The sequence below is a fragment of the Heptranchias perlo genome, chromosome 16 (genome assembly GCF_035084215.1).
Source record: "Heptranchias perlo isolate sHepPer1 chromosome 16, sHepPer1.hap1, whole genome shotgun sequence".
Classification (NCBI taxonomy): domain Eukaryota; kingdom Metazoa; phylum Chordata; class Chondrichthyes; order Hexanchiformes; family Hexanchidae; genus Heptranchias; species Heptranchias perlo.
In genome coordinates this window covers 23,260,424-23,276,792 of record NC_090340.1, presented here as the reverse complement: position 1 = coordinate 23,276,792, position 16,369 = coordinate 23,260,424, and the positions used below count along the sequence as shown (strand labels likewise).

The window sequence follows — 16,369 nt, the reverse complement described above, 5'->3', positions numbered from 1 at the left end:
CGCCCCCCCCCCCTGCCACACCCACCAGACCCCACAAAAAATTGTGATTTTATTCCTTAATAAGCAGTGGAAGCCAAGAATCTCTGGGCACCTGAGGGCCAAGTGCAGAGGCAAAACCAGTTCCTATTGGCCTCGTCTTCAATACTGATTTGCAATGGCAACCAATGGAGAAAACTGTCTGGTTGTACAAAGATCAAGTTGAAAGTACAGTGATTTCCCCTCCCACAAAAAGTAGGGCAGATTTAACACTCCCACTGGGGACCTATGCTCAAAGGGAGTACAGGCTAGAGATAACACTGTAACACTAACACCAATTCTCCGACCCACGCTCTCTTTAAACACAGCTCCTCATTAGAAGCATGGAATCAGTGAATTTACCCTTGTATGTACTGTTTATGATTATGGTACCCAGGTGGATGAAATTAAGTGAATTTAGAAATACTCAACAGGTAAGCAGTCAAATGAAAACCAGTGACTTATTTCCTTTATTTTTTCTGATTACTTCTTATTTATTCATTTACTACAATATACTATTCATATCAAAGTTGGATTTCAAGAAGACCCAACTGATTCAGAACTAAAATCAAATTATTATAATCGCCAATTAAAGGGTAACATGAACTGATGCATATTGTATGCGTAAAAAGCAAAATGAAAACCAACAGCGAGTTTAATAATCCAGTGTTTTCGGTTCACTGTACAAGTATTCAAAAAATTAGTCAGAGGACATTCCAAAGCTGCATAAACACTTTTGAATTGGTGCCTCTCCATTTGCTCTACTATAACTTGCCTCAATGAAGCACTAGATGAGTTTGATAAATTCAATACGAGGCAACATAACCGGTTTGAAATTTTGACATACTGATATTTGCAATAAAAATATGCTGGTAATAAGGGATTTAGAAGAATTTCAGTATGCACTGCAGTTTAGTCTAAGTATATTGGAAGTTCTATTTACCTCACACTAATACAAAACCTATAGATGATCTCTACAGCTGAGTTACTGATCAGAATCCGAAGCATTCCTACCCCATGGTCCTCTATAATTGACACAGTAATGCAAAGGGCCTGAAATATAATGAGATCCTTCCGTCCCCTGCAAACAACCACACAGCTGTGCCTGCCAAAGGCACAGCATCGTATGCCAAATATCCTAGAGTGCAATAAGAATACACACTAGATTTGAGTTCCATTGCCTGAGGTTCACTGTCTCTCAGTGGGTGCAAGTTCTATGAACTGCAAGGCAGGCTATATAATACTTTTGATCTGTGCCCTTGCTCAGAGAAAAAAAATCCTCTCTCTACCTGTATCTGTCTCTCTCATTATTTCCTACTTTTTTTTTCTGTTCGTCTTCGATGCTCTGTAGTTATCAGACATTTTCTGTGGTATCTATCTGTCTATGAATCCTTTTCTTACTCTCCTGTTGTTCAAGTAAATCTTTCCATCATTGTGTCTACTTTCATGTATCTCTCCCAATCTTTTGATATGGTTCTCACACATGTTCCTTAACCAATGTACTCTTAATTTCTACCTCACCTTATTTTGAAATCTCTGGATACGCAGGAAGATGACAAGCAGTGTATACTGATTTGAAGTCAGTCAGTATGGGTCCTAAAGCATTAAGAGGAGGTACTAGGGTCTACTGGAGGTGGGGGGGGAGGGGAAGTGTTGGAATATGACAGCACTGTTGGGGGAGGGGGGGGGTTAGACGGGGACCTTGGGTCTGGGAGCACTAGGGGGTGGTGTGACAAAAATTAAACATTTTTGTCTTTGATGCATCATGGTATGGTTGCTTTCTTTGTCATGTTACATATGACATTAAAAACCACAGTCAGTCATAGAAAATGGCCCAGCTTGTTTTGTTATACTATAGCTCCTGTCTGCATCAGGGATCCAAAGGAGTGGCCAAGCCATTCAATTGAAATACAAGCTTCTTTGCATATGAGTTTGACAGGCAGCTCTGTTTGAATTTAAGAGACATATATGTAAATTTCCTTTGTCCGAGGCAAATCTTCAAAAGTAGTTCCTGACCAGTCATGTTCCATTGAGCAGCTTGTCCAAAGCCATCAAGAACAGGTAGGTAGACAGTAGAGCATCAAACCACCACACAAAGATTAATAGTTAGGGACATCATAACTAGTCTATACTGCGTTTTAGCACAGCAGATGTGACTGTTGTTTTTCTACCTTCCGAGGAGGTATAGTTAAACGAGCAATTACTGCAACATGTAGAGTGTTTCATTGCTTCTGTTCATTTATCCATAAACTGTTTAATAATTTAGGGAAGTGTTCATTCCACTGCCTTCTGAAGCTGAGGAAGATCACGTATGGGCATGTGATAAAACCAGTAAGCCGAACTACAGTAATGAGGGTTTTCTGTTCAATGAGCTTCTTACAAATAATTTAGATGTTCGGCAGCTAAATGCATACTCTGGGCCATAGGGAGAGGGGGCTTGCCTAAGGGAGCAGTCCGAGATGCTGAATCCAAGAAGACTATCCAAAGTATAGAATCCCAAAACTGTAATGGGGAAGGCGGTCTCGTGTATGTGAGCATATCTATAGTATTTGCGAATTTGCAGCCAGATATACACCAGGTTTCTGTGCATGGCGATCAGTTTGAGTTGCATGAGAGGCCTAATCTGTACGTACCTCGGCAGGTGGAGCTATTTTGTGCCACCCACAGCTGTCAGATGCAACTTGGGAGCTGCGATGTTCATGTGGAAAGAATGAGTCAATCAGAACTAAGTATAAGAAACGGCGCTAGTAAAATTAGGCATGACAGACAAGTGTGAGACAGAAAAGGGATACAGAAAGTATCTGTTACAGAAAGTGGCCCCCCATATGCAAGACTTAATATAACATTCATAATGAAGAAGTCTTCCGTGTAGCACATATGCAGTGGTCATCACACCTCAAAGTCGTGACTGGCTACCAAACAGCAACCAAGGGACGCAAAAAGTGATCCAATCAATTAACTCAAATTTATAGTATAAAAGTAACTAAACTGTTCAGAAAGTTTTGAAACTGGTTGCCGCAGCCATGTTTATTTCTGACTCATGACAGTACTTATAGATAAATAACTTTTATTACATAACACATACACAAAAAATTGATTGACACCAAAATCCTTAGTTACCCATTTCGTTGCCTGTATCACAAATGTTTACAGAAATGTTTCCATCCAGAGACATATTCTTGTCTTAAGAGCTTGAGGTTTAATTTTAGTTCTTACCAGACCCTAGGTTCCTGAGCTGGGCTTTGTTGGTAGTTTCCCCCCTTGAACTTGACCCCATCACATGCATAGCCTAGAGATTGATTTTTGCAGCAGGTGCACTATTTTGCAATGGACAAGTCATAATAGATGAGTCACATGACATATGATCATTTAACCCTGTTACCAGTACAAACTTGGTTTGGATATAGATCTGCTGGTTTTTGCAACATAAAATTTCCAATTCTGAAAGGCTTCTCTTCAGATCACTGTCCCTCGTCTCATTTAGAAATCAGGAAATCACCTATGCAACCACATACTCCTGGGCAATGAACAAATGGATCTTCTAACAGTTGCAATATCAACACTTGTAAATCATAGGCATGTGCACAAGTAAGCCAATTGGTTCCTAATCTTGCCCAGTGTATCTCGGTTTTCACCCAACACCATTCATCACTGTTTTGAATAGACCAAACTACACATCACAGTTTTGAATAGACCAAGGTAAATCAGTTTTCTTATAATTATACATTATAAACTGAATATTTCCTTACATGTCTGAGGAAGCAGTGGCTGGCACGTAGTGGGTGGTTAACACAACTTTCCAGTTCTTTCAGGAAATACTGGCTGTGGAAGTTGTAAAGCTTCTCTAGATTTCCAAAAATAACACTGCGTTTCCCTCGCAGATCCTGAGGAACGTCAAAACGTTCCATCTCTGGGTAGTAATTATCAATGATGTAGCTGAGAGATTTCACATACTCACGTTCTGTTGTGACCATCTCATCAATAATGTGCCTCAGTTTACTGAAATGAGAAAAACATATTTGGGGTATTATAAAGCATATTTCATAAGGTGTAGCAGTAAATATATTGACTCTTGAAAAATCATACTCCTTAGAAATATTAATAGCATACAAAAAATAGATTCTACTATTCAAATGTCTACACTTTTGTTGGGGATAGTGAGAGGACAGGGACTGCAGATCTGCTTCTTCTGCTTTTTGTAAAATTCTGATCCCCTGATTTGGATTCATAGAACCATTAAATTTGGTGGACACCCTCCATGATCCAATATGGGGCTTTGCTAAGGTGTAATTTCTGGTCACAGATGCGTACTTTGCACAGAATGTGAATTTGCTACTTACAATGTACTCTCCACTCAACTCATAGTTACTTAATTCAAATTGAAATTATGCAACACTTCCCACTGAAAATTTGTTGCTTAATCTGATTTTATTAATTGAAATCATTGGTTAGTTTGAATTCCTATTACAAATGGGTCATGACTACTGAAATCTGCTGCTTAATTCAAATTCAACCTGGTTTAAGCAGACCAGGGCAGCGAATTTTCCTGGGTTATCTAATCTCATCTTTCTAGAAAAGGCAAATTAATTCAATGAGGAATTTGGAACCGACCCTGTTTCCGCATCAAAAATTAGACACTGCAAAACCATGCAATCACGTTCACACATGGAGAGGCAAGCGATATTCCCAGAGAAAGAAAAGACAACTGGATGCTTGATAAAATTCCTGAAATGTCCTTTCATTATAACCCCAAAGGCATCTTTAACACTGATGAAATTGGCCTTTTTTATAAATTGAATGCAAACAGAATCATAGAATCTTACAACACAGGAGGCTATTCGGCTCATTGTGCCTGTGCCAGACATTAGCTTTCATTGGAAAAAATGGCGAGATGGGGAAAAAAAGTTTAGCAGCGAATTACATTGGATACAACAAAGGCTATAGGCCCCGACAACATCTCGGCTGTAGTGCTGAAGACTTGTGCTCCAGAACTAGCCGCGCTTCTAGCCAAACTGTTTCAATACAAGTACAACACTGGCATCTACCCGCCAATGTGGAAAATTGCCCAGGTATGTCCTGTCCACAAAAAGGGGGACAAATCCAATCCGGCCAATTACCGCCCCATCAGTCTACTCTCAATCATCAGCAAAGTGATGGAAAGTGTCGTCGACAGTGCTACTCACCAATAATCAGCTCACCGATGCTCAGTTTGGGTTCTGCCAGGACCACTTGGCTCCAGAACTCATTACAGCCTTGGTCCAAACATGGACAAAAGAGCTGAATCCAGTGGTGAGGTGAGAGTGACTGCCCTTGACATCAAGACAGCATTTGACCGAGTGTGGCACCAAGGAGTCCTAGTAAAATTGAAGTCAATGGGAATCAGGGGGAAAACTCTCCAGTGGCTGGAGTCATACCTAGCACAATGGAAGATGGTAGTGGTTGTTGGAGACCAATCATCTCAGCCCAGGACATTGTTACAGGAGTTCCTCAGGGCAGTGTACTTGGCCCAATCATCTTCAACTGCTTCATCAATGACCTTCCCTCCGTCATAAGGTCAGAAATGGGGATGTTCGCTGATGATTGCACAGTGTTCAGTTCCATTCGCAACCCCTCAGATAATGAAGCAGTCCGTGCCCGCATGCAGCAAGACTTGGACAACATCCAGGCTTGGCTGAAAAGTGGCGAGTAACAATCACGCCAGATAAGTGCCAGGCAATGACCATCTCCAACAAGAGAGAGTCTAACCACCTCCCCTTGACATTCAACGGCATCAACATCCTGGGGGTCACCATTGACCAGAAACTTAACTGGACCAGCCACATAAATACTGTGGCTACAAGAGCAGGTCAGAGGCTGGGTATTCTGCAGTGAGTGACTCACCTCCTGACTCTCCAAAGCCTTTCCACCTTCTACAACGCACAAGTCAGGAGTGTGATGGAATACTCTCCACTTGCCTGAATGAGTGCAGCTCCAACAACACTCAAGAAGGTCGACATCATCCAGGACAAAGCAGCCCACTTGATTGGCACCCCATCCACCACCCTAAACATTCACTCCCTTCACCACCGGCGCACTGTGGCTGCAGTGTGTACCATCCACAGGATGCACTGCAGCAACTCGCCAAGGCTTCTTCAACAGCACTTCCCAAACCCACGACCTCTACCACCTAGAAGGACAAGAGCAGCAGGCACATGGGAACAACACCACCTGCACGTTCCCCTCCAAGTCATACACCATCCCAACTTGGAAATATACCGCCGTTCCTTCGTCGCTGGGTCAAAATCCTGGAACTCCCTACCTAACAGCACTGTGGGAGAACCTTCACCACATGGACTGCAGTGGTTCAAGAAGGCGGCTCACTATCACCTTCTCAAGGGCAATTAGGGATGGGCAATAAATGCTGGCCTCGCCAGCAAAGCCCACAACCCATGAAAGAATTAAAAAAAATTCATAGTTTAAGCTAGTGCGACCGGGGAAGAAAGAAAGCTGCTGGTGATTGGAAATCCCCCCCAAAATGCTTTTGTAACATACAGAAATAACAAAAAAAGAGGTGGAGCTCTTATTGAGGGATGGATGTGTCACTTCGACTGAAGCATGGCACTATAAAGCAGAAAAATCCCTTTCGTAGGTGGGGCTCATGTGAAGTGCCTGCATCTAAATCCGACAAAGCAAGTATGATGTCCATAATTCAATCAATGGACGGTGGTGTGATTTATGCTATGAAACACAAATGTTTGGTGTGAAAAGTGACTGCCATGCGGCGTGTCACTGTTATTGGATGCTCTGAAGGTAAGTCGCATGATCTATTCATCATGGGAAGAGCTGAAAGCAGAATTCATTGCTTTTGGCACTGGAAATTCATCTGACCAGCAGAGGAAGCAGCTGGATCTGGTATAGTGAATGATCTCAGACAGATGGTCGACTCTGCAGCAAACCTCTTTAAGCACACAAGTTCTCTATTGTGACTGTGGGCAGACACGAGTTTTGAATCCATTGTTGGTGTTGATAAAGAAGTCCTAATTGCTAATCAACACAGAAACTGTTGGCCTTGTGCGCTCCTGCGAAGCACCTTGAGATGCCTTTTCAAAACACCTGCATCGGCAACAGAAGAGATATCAATCTGGAGCAAGAATCAGTTATGTTTTTATGTTAGACATTTTCCTTGGGTTCAGCATTACTGACCATTCCCATAAATGGATCTCATGTGAATATTAACATAGGCCTTTGCCTGCCCAATATCTAGGCAAATATAGTAAGACCCCGGGTCAAACAGAGAAGCTGTCACAGTTCTCTAGCTTTCTGCAGTACATGACAACAACAACTTGCATTTATACAGCGCCTTTAACGTAGGAAAACGTCCCAAGGCACTTCTCGCGACATCTCAAGCTGGCTTGAAAATATATTGGAGAGGGAGGGGGAGGATTCAGTCGTTGTAGTCCATGTTGGGACCAACAACATAAGAAAGAGTAGGCAAGAGATCCTGTTCGGAGTACCAAGAGCTAGAAGCTAAATTAAAAAACAGGACCTCAAGGGTTATAATCTCTGGATTATTACCCGAGCCACTTGCAAATTGACGTAGGGATAAGCAGAATAGGGAGGTGATCACGTGGCTGAAGGAGTGGTGTGGGAAAGAGGGGTTCCATTTTATGGGACACTGGCACCAGTACTGGGACAGGAAGGAACTGTACCGTTGGGACGGGGTCCACCTGAACTGGGCTGGGACCAGGGTCCTAGCAGAAAGGATAAATAGGGTGTTGACAAGGACTTTAAACTAGTAAATGGCAAGGGGGGGGGGGGAGGAGGGCTCAGGTGGAAAAAGTAGTATAAATAATAATTCTAAAACAAACAAAAAGGAAGAGAGTAGAGTAATAGTCAGAAATTATGCTTTAGGCACTACAGGTAAAGGGAAAACTAAAAGATGTAAAGTGATGAAATCAGGAGAGAAATAAGAAATGCGTGAGAAAAACATTAGAGCAGAAGGACAGGTTAGGGTGTGTGCGTTCTTTATACAAACACAGGGAGTATAAGGAACAAACTGAACGAATTGCAGGCTCAAATTCAACTTAGAGGGTACGACACAGTAGCCAGTACTGAGACATGGCTGCAAGACGGTAAGGACTGGGAACTGAATATACCAGGTTATATTGTCTATAGGAAGGATCAGAAACTGGTAGAGGGGGAGGATTAGCCTTAGTGATTAAGGATGAAATTACTTCAATGATAAGAGAGGATATAATGAGAGGTAAGCAGGCATTGGGTACTTTATGGGTAGAATTAAGAAATAGAAAAGGATTTAAGACTGTAGTGGAAGTTGTGTATAGGCCCCCTGGTAGCAGCTATCAAGTGGCAGAATGTATAAATGCAGAGATTAAACAAGCATGTAGCAAAGGCAGAGTGGTTTTAATGGGGAATTTTAGCTTTCATACAGATTGGGATAAGCAGACGTGCTCATGTCAGAAAGGTAGTGAATTTCTTGAGTGCGTTCACGACAGCTTTCTGCAACAATATGTCCTAAAACCAACAAGGGAGCAGGCCATATTAGATTTAATAATGAGTAATGAGCCATATTTATTTAACATCCTTACGGTGCTTGAACATTTATCCAATAGCGATTATAATATGGTCGAGTTCAACGTCGTGTTTGAAAGGGAGAAACCTGTATCAGATACTAAGAGTCTAAATTTAGGTAAGGCCGACTTCAATGGGATGAGACAGAGTAAACTGGGCAAATCTGTTACTAGATAAAACGAAAGATCAGTGGGAGGTGTTCAAAAAAGAATTTAACGTGATAAAGAACAGTTTATACCTCAAACGGGCAAGAGCTCTAATTGCCAAAAAAAAGCCATGGATGACAAAAGAGGTAAGGGACAACATAAAACTAAAAGAAAAAGCATACAAAAATGCAAAAAATAGCACAGATCCTGGCGACTGGGAGAAATACAAAGACCAGCAAAGGGTGACAAAACAGATAGTAAGAGCTACAAAAATGGAGTATGAAAAGAGACTTGCAAGGGATATCAAAATCAACACAAACATTTTTTACAATTATATTAGGTAAAAGAAGGTGGTCAAGAGCAACGTGGGCTCCCCAAAAACTGATAATGGTGATATTGCAAATGAAAATAAGGAAATGGTGGACACATTAAATAATTACTTTGCGTCAGTAGAGGAAACTAATTCTGAATCAGGGTCGGGGACTCATCATAATAAATAACGTAAGCAAATTAATAGTAATGAAGAAAATAATGGCACTAAAGAGTGACAAATCCCCAGGACCAGATGGTTTCCATCCCAGGGTTTTAAAGGAAGTAAGTGAGAACATTGCAGATGCCCTAACTATAATCTTCCAACGTTCTCTCGATTCAGGAACCGTTACTTTAGATTGGAAAACTGCACATATTACTCCGCTATTTAAGAAAGGTGAGAGGGGGGAAACCAGGGAATTATAGACCAGTTAGCCTAACTAACATCTGTTGTCGGGAAATTACTAGAGTCTATAATTAAGGATAGAGTGACTGAACACCTTGAAAATTTTCAGCTGATCAAAGAGAGCCAGCATGGCTTTGTAAAGGATTGGTCATGCCTGATGAACCTGAATGAATTTTTTGAAGAGGTGACTGAAACAGTGAACAGAGGAATGTCTATGGACGTTGTTTATATGGACTTCCAGAAGGCACTCGATAAAGTCCCTCATGAGAGACTGTTAGCTAAAGTTGAAGCTCATGGAATTGAGAGCAAATTATTGACCTGGTTAGGAAATTGGCTGAGTGGCAGGAGACAGAGAGTAGGGATAATGGGCAGGTATTCAAATTGGCAGGGTGTGACTAGTGGTGCCCCATGGGGATCTGTGTTGGGGCCTCAACTATTCACTGTATTTATTAACAACTTAGACAACGGGAGAGAGAGCCACATATCCAAGATTGCCGATGACACAAAGATAGGCAGCATTGTAAGCAGTGTAAATGGAAGCATAAAATTATAGAGATAGATATTACTAGGTTAGGTGAATGGGCAAAACTGTGACAAATGGATTTCAATGTAGGCAAGTGTGAGGTCATCCACTTTGGACCTAAAAAGGGTAGTTTAGAGTACTTTCTAAATGGTGAAAAGCTCGAAATAGTGGAGGTCCAAAGAAACTTAGGGGTCCATGTACACAGGTCACTAAAATATCATGGACAGGTACGGAAAATAATCAAAAAGGCTAATAGAATGCTGGCCTATATATCTAGAGGACTAGAATGCAAGGGGGTAGAAGTTATACTACAGCTATACAAAGTCCTGGTTAGACCACACCTGGAGTACTGTGTTCAGTTCTGGGCACCGCATCTTAGGAAGGATATATTGGCCTTGAAGGGAGTGCAGCACTGATTTACTAGAATGATACCTGAACTCCAAGGGTTAAATTACGAGGAGAGATTACACAAACTAGGGTTGAATTCCCTGGATTTTAGAAGAGTAAGGGTGATTTGAAGGAAGTTTTCAAGATAGTAAGGGGAACGGATAGGATAGATAGAGAGAAACTATTTCCACTAGTTGGGAAGTCTAGGACTAGGGGACATAACCTAAAAATTAGAGCCAGGACTTTCAGGAGTGTAGTTAGGAAACACTTCTACACGCAAAGAGTGGAAGAAGCTTGGAAGTCTCTTCTGCAAATGGCAGTTGATGCTAGCTCAATTGTTAATTTTAAATCCGAGATTGATAGATTTTTGTTAACCAAAGGTATTAAGGAATATGGGGCTAAGGCAGGTAAATGGAGTTAGGTCACAGATCAGCCATGATCTCACTGAATGACGGAACAGGCTCGAGGGGCTGAATGGCCTACTCCTGTTCCTATGTTATGACATGCCGCAAAACGATCTGAGTAATACTTTAGAGAGACGAGGCCAAATATAAATGAATCAGTGGGTTTATTTTACAAACCAAAAAGTAAATGAACAGAGTAATATTTAAAGTACATCTTACCTTACTTTAACTTATTTCCATAATACTACTTACAACAAAAAAAATACAATTCACCACACTGCACACTGCTAAATACCACGTTTTTGACCAGATGAATTTCTGAAACTGGTCATCATTTAACTTAAAATGAGAATGTTCTAATTATTAGGCCTGGCCCCCCTACCAGTCCAAAAGTGACTGTATTTACAGAGCATTTGTTCCCTGTCCTTGGTCTCCGAGTTGGACCGGAAACCAAGGGATTGACTCTCTCCGAAATCTCTATGTCTGGAGATTGGCCAGATAGGCTGCCAATTAAACCGGCTACTACCCCTAGGTGGGGAGCTTCCAGAAAATACCTCCTGCTGTCCTCACATGAATGGGCCACCCTAACATAATGAGTGTGTTTGGTTTATAGGAATGTCTAAATGACTTCAATTAGCTCAAGTTGAAGTGGTATGCCAGAGGAACTATTTCCTGAACCAGTTGTCTAATACATATCCTCCAGTCCTTGGCTGCTCTGTGAATTTAACCAACAGAGCTAAATTTCACTTAATATAAATTATACCAAGATCTTTCTGTAGAGAAGGATTTAAAAATCCTGAAACTTGACACTTCTGAATGAGTGAAGTGAGTCAATCCTAACTAAGACCAAACACAAACTTACTGGGGCATAATTAATACAAGTCAGCCAGAGTGAGCTCTTTTTGTGAACCTCGGCATCACGGAAACAGAGGAAGTTGAATGCTACAAGAAAAGATCTAAACTTTTTGGACCTGAGTTATGTCTTATCTACCCAATACTGAGGGTTCCAAAGAAGCATGAACCTCCTGCCCATACTCCTAACTCTCTCAGTCTTAGCAGTGACTCGGAGAATGTTTCTTAATCAGTGGCTCTAGGTATTAAAAAATGTACCTCTGTACTTTATGATTCCCTCTCATCATTAATTGGTTCCAGTGTCCACAAGGGAAGAAGATTCAAAGGCAGTTGGAAAAAAACTCATGTTTGGACAGAAAACACTGAAAATATTTGATGCGAATATCCATAGCAGTAAATACATTTGCACATCTTATACTGTGCTGAAAGACTAAGGGTTTTAAAAAAAAAAGTGAAACAAGTTTTAACAAGTACCAAAACATGAAAACAATAATGTGGGGAAAAATTATTTAAACTGTGCAATCAAAGTGGAATTGAAAACTGAGCAGGGCCCCCGCCAACAGGAAAAACAACTGAAGCATCACCTCAGAGAAGTGCACATCTTCTATGAATGGGAAGGAAAAGTTACATGGATGATATCCTAGTCATCATGTCAATGGCCTAATGATATGTTCAAGGGCCGATGTTCTAGTGATTAAGCTTGGCTTTTAAACAAGCCTTTTTCCTACTCAGTGAGTGCATGCTGGACTGCCAGAAGGGGAGAGTCTGGATTACTATCGTAAATATTCCCTTAGGATGGCATAAGCCATTAAATATTTAAATTCAGCATCAGGAAATTTTCCATTTTCACAAGAAATCAGAATTCCTCTGAGTGTTAAAGGTGAGCACATACATCTGACCCAGAACAGCAGGTCTGTGGGGAAAACATATGGTTGGAGTCTTGCCCTGTGAAGGACAAGACCCAGCTGTTTCCTGGATATATGTATGCAAAAACAAAAATGGTAAGTATTCAGGAGTAAATGCTCATCTTTGGTGCTCCGGATTCAGAACCTTACACACCAGAACTGCATATTGAAATTTTGTGTGCAGCCCGATTTGCAGATCTCCAACATTCTGTTCATGTAAATGGCCCATACTACCCTGCATATACTTGCCACCGATTCCATCTCCCACCCCAGCCACTGTCTCAGGCTAAACCAGATTCTCTACAACCGTGGTGTCCTATTCGACCCAGAGCTGAACTTCCAACACCATATCTTCTCCATCACAAAGACCACCTACTTTGGCCTCCGTTAACAGCCACCGCCTTGGCCCTACCTCAGTCCATCTGCTGCTGAAACCCTAATCCATGCCTTTGTCACCTCCAGGATTGACTATTCCAATGTTCATCTTCCATCCTTTGTAAACTTCAGCTCATGCAAAACTCTGCTGTCCGTACTCTATCTTGAATAAAGGCCCGCTCACCCATCATCTCTGTCCTTGCTGACCTACATTAGCCATTGGTCCCCCAACACTGCTAGTTTAAAATTCTCATCCTCATGTTTAAATCCCTTCAAGGCCTTGTCTGAAACTAGGGTCTTAAATTTAAACAAAGCTAATTACATAGGTATGAGGGGTGAGTTGGCTAAGGTTGATTGGGAAATTAGATTAAAAGATATGACGGTAGATAAGCAATGGCGAACATTTAAAGAAATATTTAATCATTCTCAACGAATACACATTTCTTTGAGGAATAAAAACTCCATGGGAAAAGTGATCCAAACGTGGCCAACTACAGAAGTTAAGAATAGTAATAGATTAAAAGAAGCAGCTTACAATGTTGTCAAAAAGAGTAGTAAGCCTGAGGATTGAGAGAGTTTTAGAAATCACCAAAGGATGACCAAGAAACTGATAAAGTGGGAGAAAATTGATGAGAGTAAAGTAGCAAGAAATATAAAAACAGATTGTAAGAGCTTCTACAAGTATATAAAAAGGAAGAGATTAGAAAAAGTAAACGTGGGTCGCTTACAGGCAGAGACAGGAGAAATTATAATGGGGAACAAAAAAACGGCAGAGACGTTAAACAAATATTTTGTATCTGACTTCACAGTAGAAGACACAAAAAAAAATACCGGAAATAGTGGGGAACCAAGGGTCTAATAAGAGCAAGGAACTTAAAGTAATTAATATTAAAGGAACAGTATTAGAGAAATTAACGGGACTAAAAGTCAACAAATCCCCTGGACCTGATGGCCTACATTCTAGGGTTTTAAAAGAGGTGACTGCAGAGATAGTGGATACATTGGTTTTGATCTTCCAGAATTCCCCAGATTCTAGAACGGTCCACATGGATTGGAAGGTAGCAAATGTAACCCCGCATTTCAAGAAAGGAGGGAAGAGATAAAACAGGGAACTATAGGCCAGTTAGCCTGACATCAGTAGTAGGGAAAATGATAGAATCTATTGCCCACAACATCTACTAAGGACATAGTAACAGGGCACTTAGAAAATCATAATATTAGGCAGAGTCAACACGGTTTTATGAAAGGGAAATCGTGTTTGACAAATCTATTAGAGTTTTTTGAGGATGTAACTAGCAGAGTAGACATGGGGGAACCAGTGGATGTACTTTTTTGGATTTTCAGAAGGCTTTCTAAAAGGTGCCACACAAGAGGTTGTTAGACAAGATTACAGCTCAAGGGATTGGGAATCATACATTAGCATGGACTGAGGATTGGTTAACAGACAGAAAACAGAGAGTAGAATAAACGTGACATTTTCGGGTTGGCAGGTTATAACTAGTGGGGCGCCGCAAGGATCAGTGCTTGGGCCTCAGCTGTTTACAATATATATCAATAACATGGATGAGGGAACAGAGTGTAATGTATCTGAGTTTGCTGATAATACAAAGTTAGGTGGGAAAGTAAGCTGTGAGGAGGACGCAAAGAGGCTGCAAAGGGATTTGGACAGGTTAAGTGAGTGGGCAAGAAGGTGGCAGATGGAGTATAATGTGGGGAAATGTGAAATTATCCACATTGGTAGAAGGGATAGAAAAGCAGAATCAAAAGGTGAGAGACTAAAAAATGTTGGTAATCAGAGGGATTTGGGTGCCCTCGTACACAAATCACAAAAAGTTAACATGCAGGTGCAGCAAGCAATTAGGAAGGCAAATGCTATGTTAGCCTTTATTGCAAGGGGATTGGAGTATAAGAATAAGGAGGTCTTGCTGCAATTATAGAGGGCTCTGGTGAGACCACACCTGGAGTACTGTGTAAAGTTTTGGTCTCTTTATCTAAGGAAGGATATACTTGCCTTAACAGGGATGCAACGAAGGTTCACTAGATTGATTCTTGGGATGAGAGGGTTGTTTTGAGGAGAGATTGTGTAGGATGGGCCTATATTCTCTGGAGTTTAGAAGAATGAGAGGTGATCTCATTGGATCATATAAAATTCTTAGAGGGCTTGACAGGGTAGATGCTGAGAGGCTGTTTCCCTTGGCTGGAGAGCCTTGAACTAGGGGTCATAGTCTCAAGATAAGAGGCTGGACATTTAAGGCCGAGATGAGAAAAAACTTCTTCACTCAGAGGGCTGTGAATCTTTGGAATTCTCTATCCCAGAGGGCTGTGGATGCTCAGTCGTATAATATATTCAAGACTAAGATTGATAGATTTTTAGACACTAAGAGAATTCAGGGATATGGGGATAGGGCGGGAAAGTGGAGTTGAGGTAGATGGTCAGCCATGATCTTACTGAATGGCGAAGCAGGCTCGAGGGGCTGTATGGCCTTCTCCTGCTCCTATTTCTTATGTTCTTTCTGTAACCTCCTCCAGCCCGACAATTCCTCCCCCTCGAACTCTCAGCCTTCAGCTGCCTAGGTCGCATGCTCTGGAGTTCCCTCCCTAAACTGCTCCATCTCAGCATCTTCCTCTCCTCCTTTAAGACCCTCCTTAAAATTACCTCTTTAATCAAGCTTTTGGCCACCCCTCCTAATATCTTTCTTTGGCTTGGAATCCATTTTTAGATTACGCTAGATTCTTTGGGTCATTTTTCTACATTAAAGGCACTATATAAATGCAAGTAGATGTTGTGGGCAATAGTCTAGGCAGAGACTCAGACTCTTCTTCTGGCAGTTTAGTGCTCCCCAATTCACAAAACTTTACTCCTCAGAATTGGTCTTAATACCACTATGATTTGGTGGAGGAAATATGGATGAAGTGGCACCCATCAGGAACTATCATGCAGGGTGTGGACTACTCAACAGTAGCCAATAATGGGCAATAAATCCACCATTATCACCTAAAAGATGGGCTCCAAAGTTTATTCTTATCCACTGTTTAAAACATATTTCTTCATTTTTTAAAGCACCTAATGAAGCAGGATGTATCAGATGGCTTCAAGCATAGCTGCATGAAATGCTTCAGAGATTTTGGCCCAATTACACAAGCTTCCCACTTATTTAGTTGACATATCTGCCTTTAGTAACTTGTGTAGCTTACTTTTAAAACATTTAAGGTTTAATCTGCAACAGACAGATTTTCCATCAACAAAATGTAAAAAATATATAAATGCATATCTCTCCAAAAGTTATAGCTAACATACTATTTTGATATTTAATGAAGATGACTCTTAACCAGCTGAAAACCTTTTGAGCCAAGTTCAATAAAGTACAATATCTATGTACCTTGAAATGTTTCCTTATTAGTTGATGCAAGACAATTCATCTGACTTTAGCAAAGTGGCACAGCTTTAATACAGTAAACTTGTGAGCATTGGTATCGGT

The 16,369-nt window shown here is 41.1% G+C and overlaps 1 protein-coding gene across 3 annotated transcripts in view; it reads right to left on the bottom strand.

The window, feature by feature from the left end:
- The window catches only part of plekhg4 (pleckstrin homology domain containing, family G (with RhoGef domain) member 4), a 211,178-nt gene that overhangs the window by 22,891 nt on the left and 171,918 nt on the right, over nucleotides 1-16,369 (bottom strand). For all 3 annotated transcript variants that reach the window (XM_067997802.1, XM_067997803.1, XM_067997804.1), the window contains exon 15: nucleotides 3,765-4,014. In XM_067997802.1, the coding sequence (XP_067853903.1) occupies nucleotides 3,765-4,014 (250 nt within the window). The remainder of the gene's footprint in view (nucleotides 1-3,764; nucleotides 4,015-16,369) is intronic.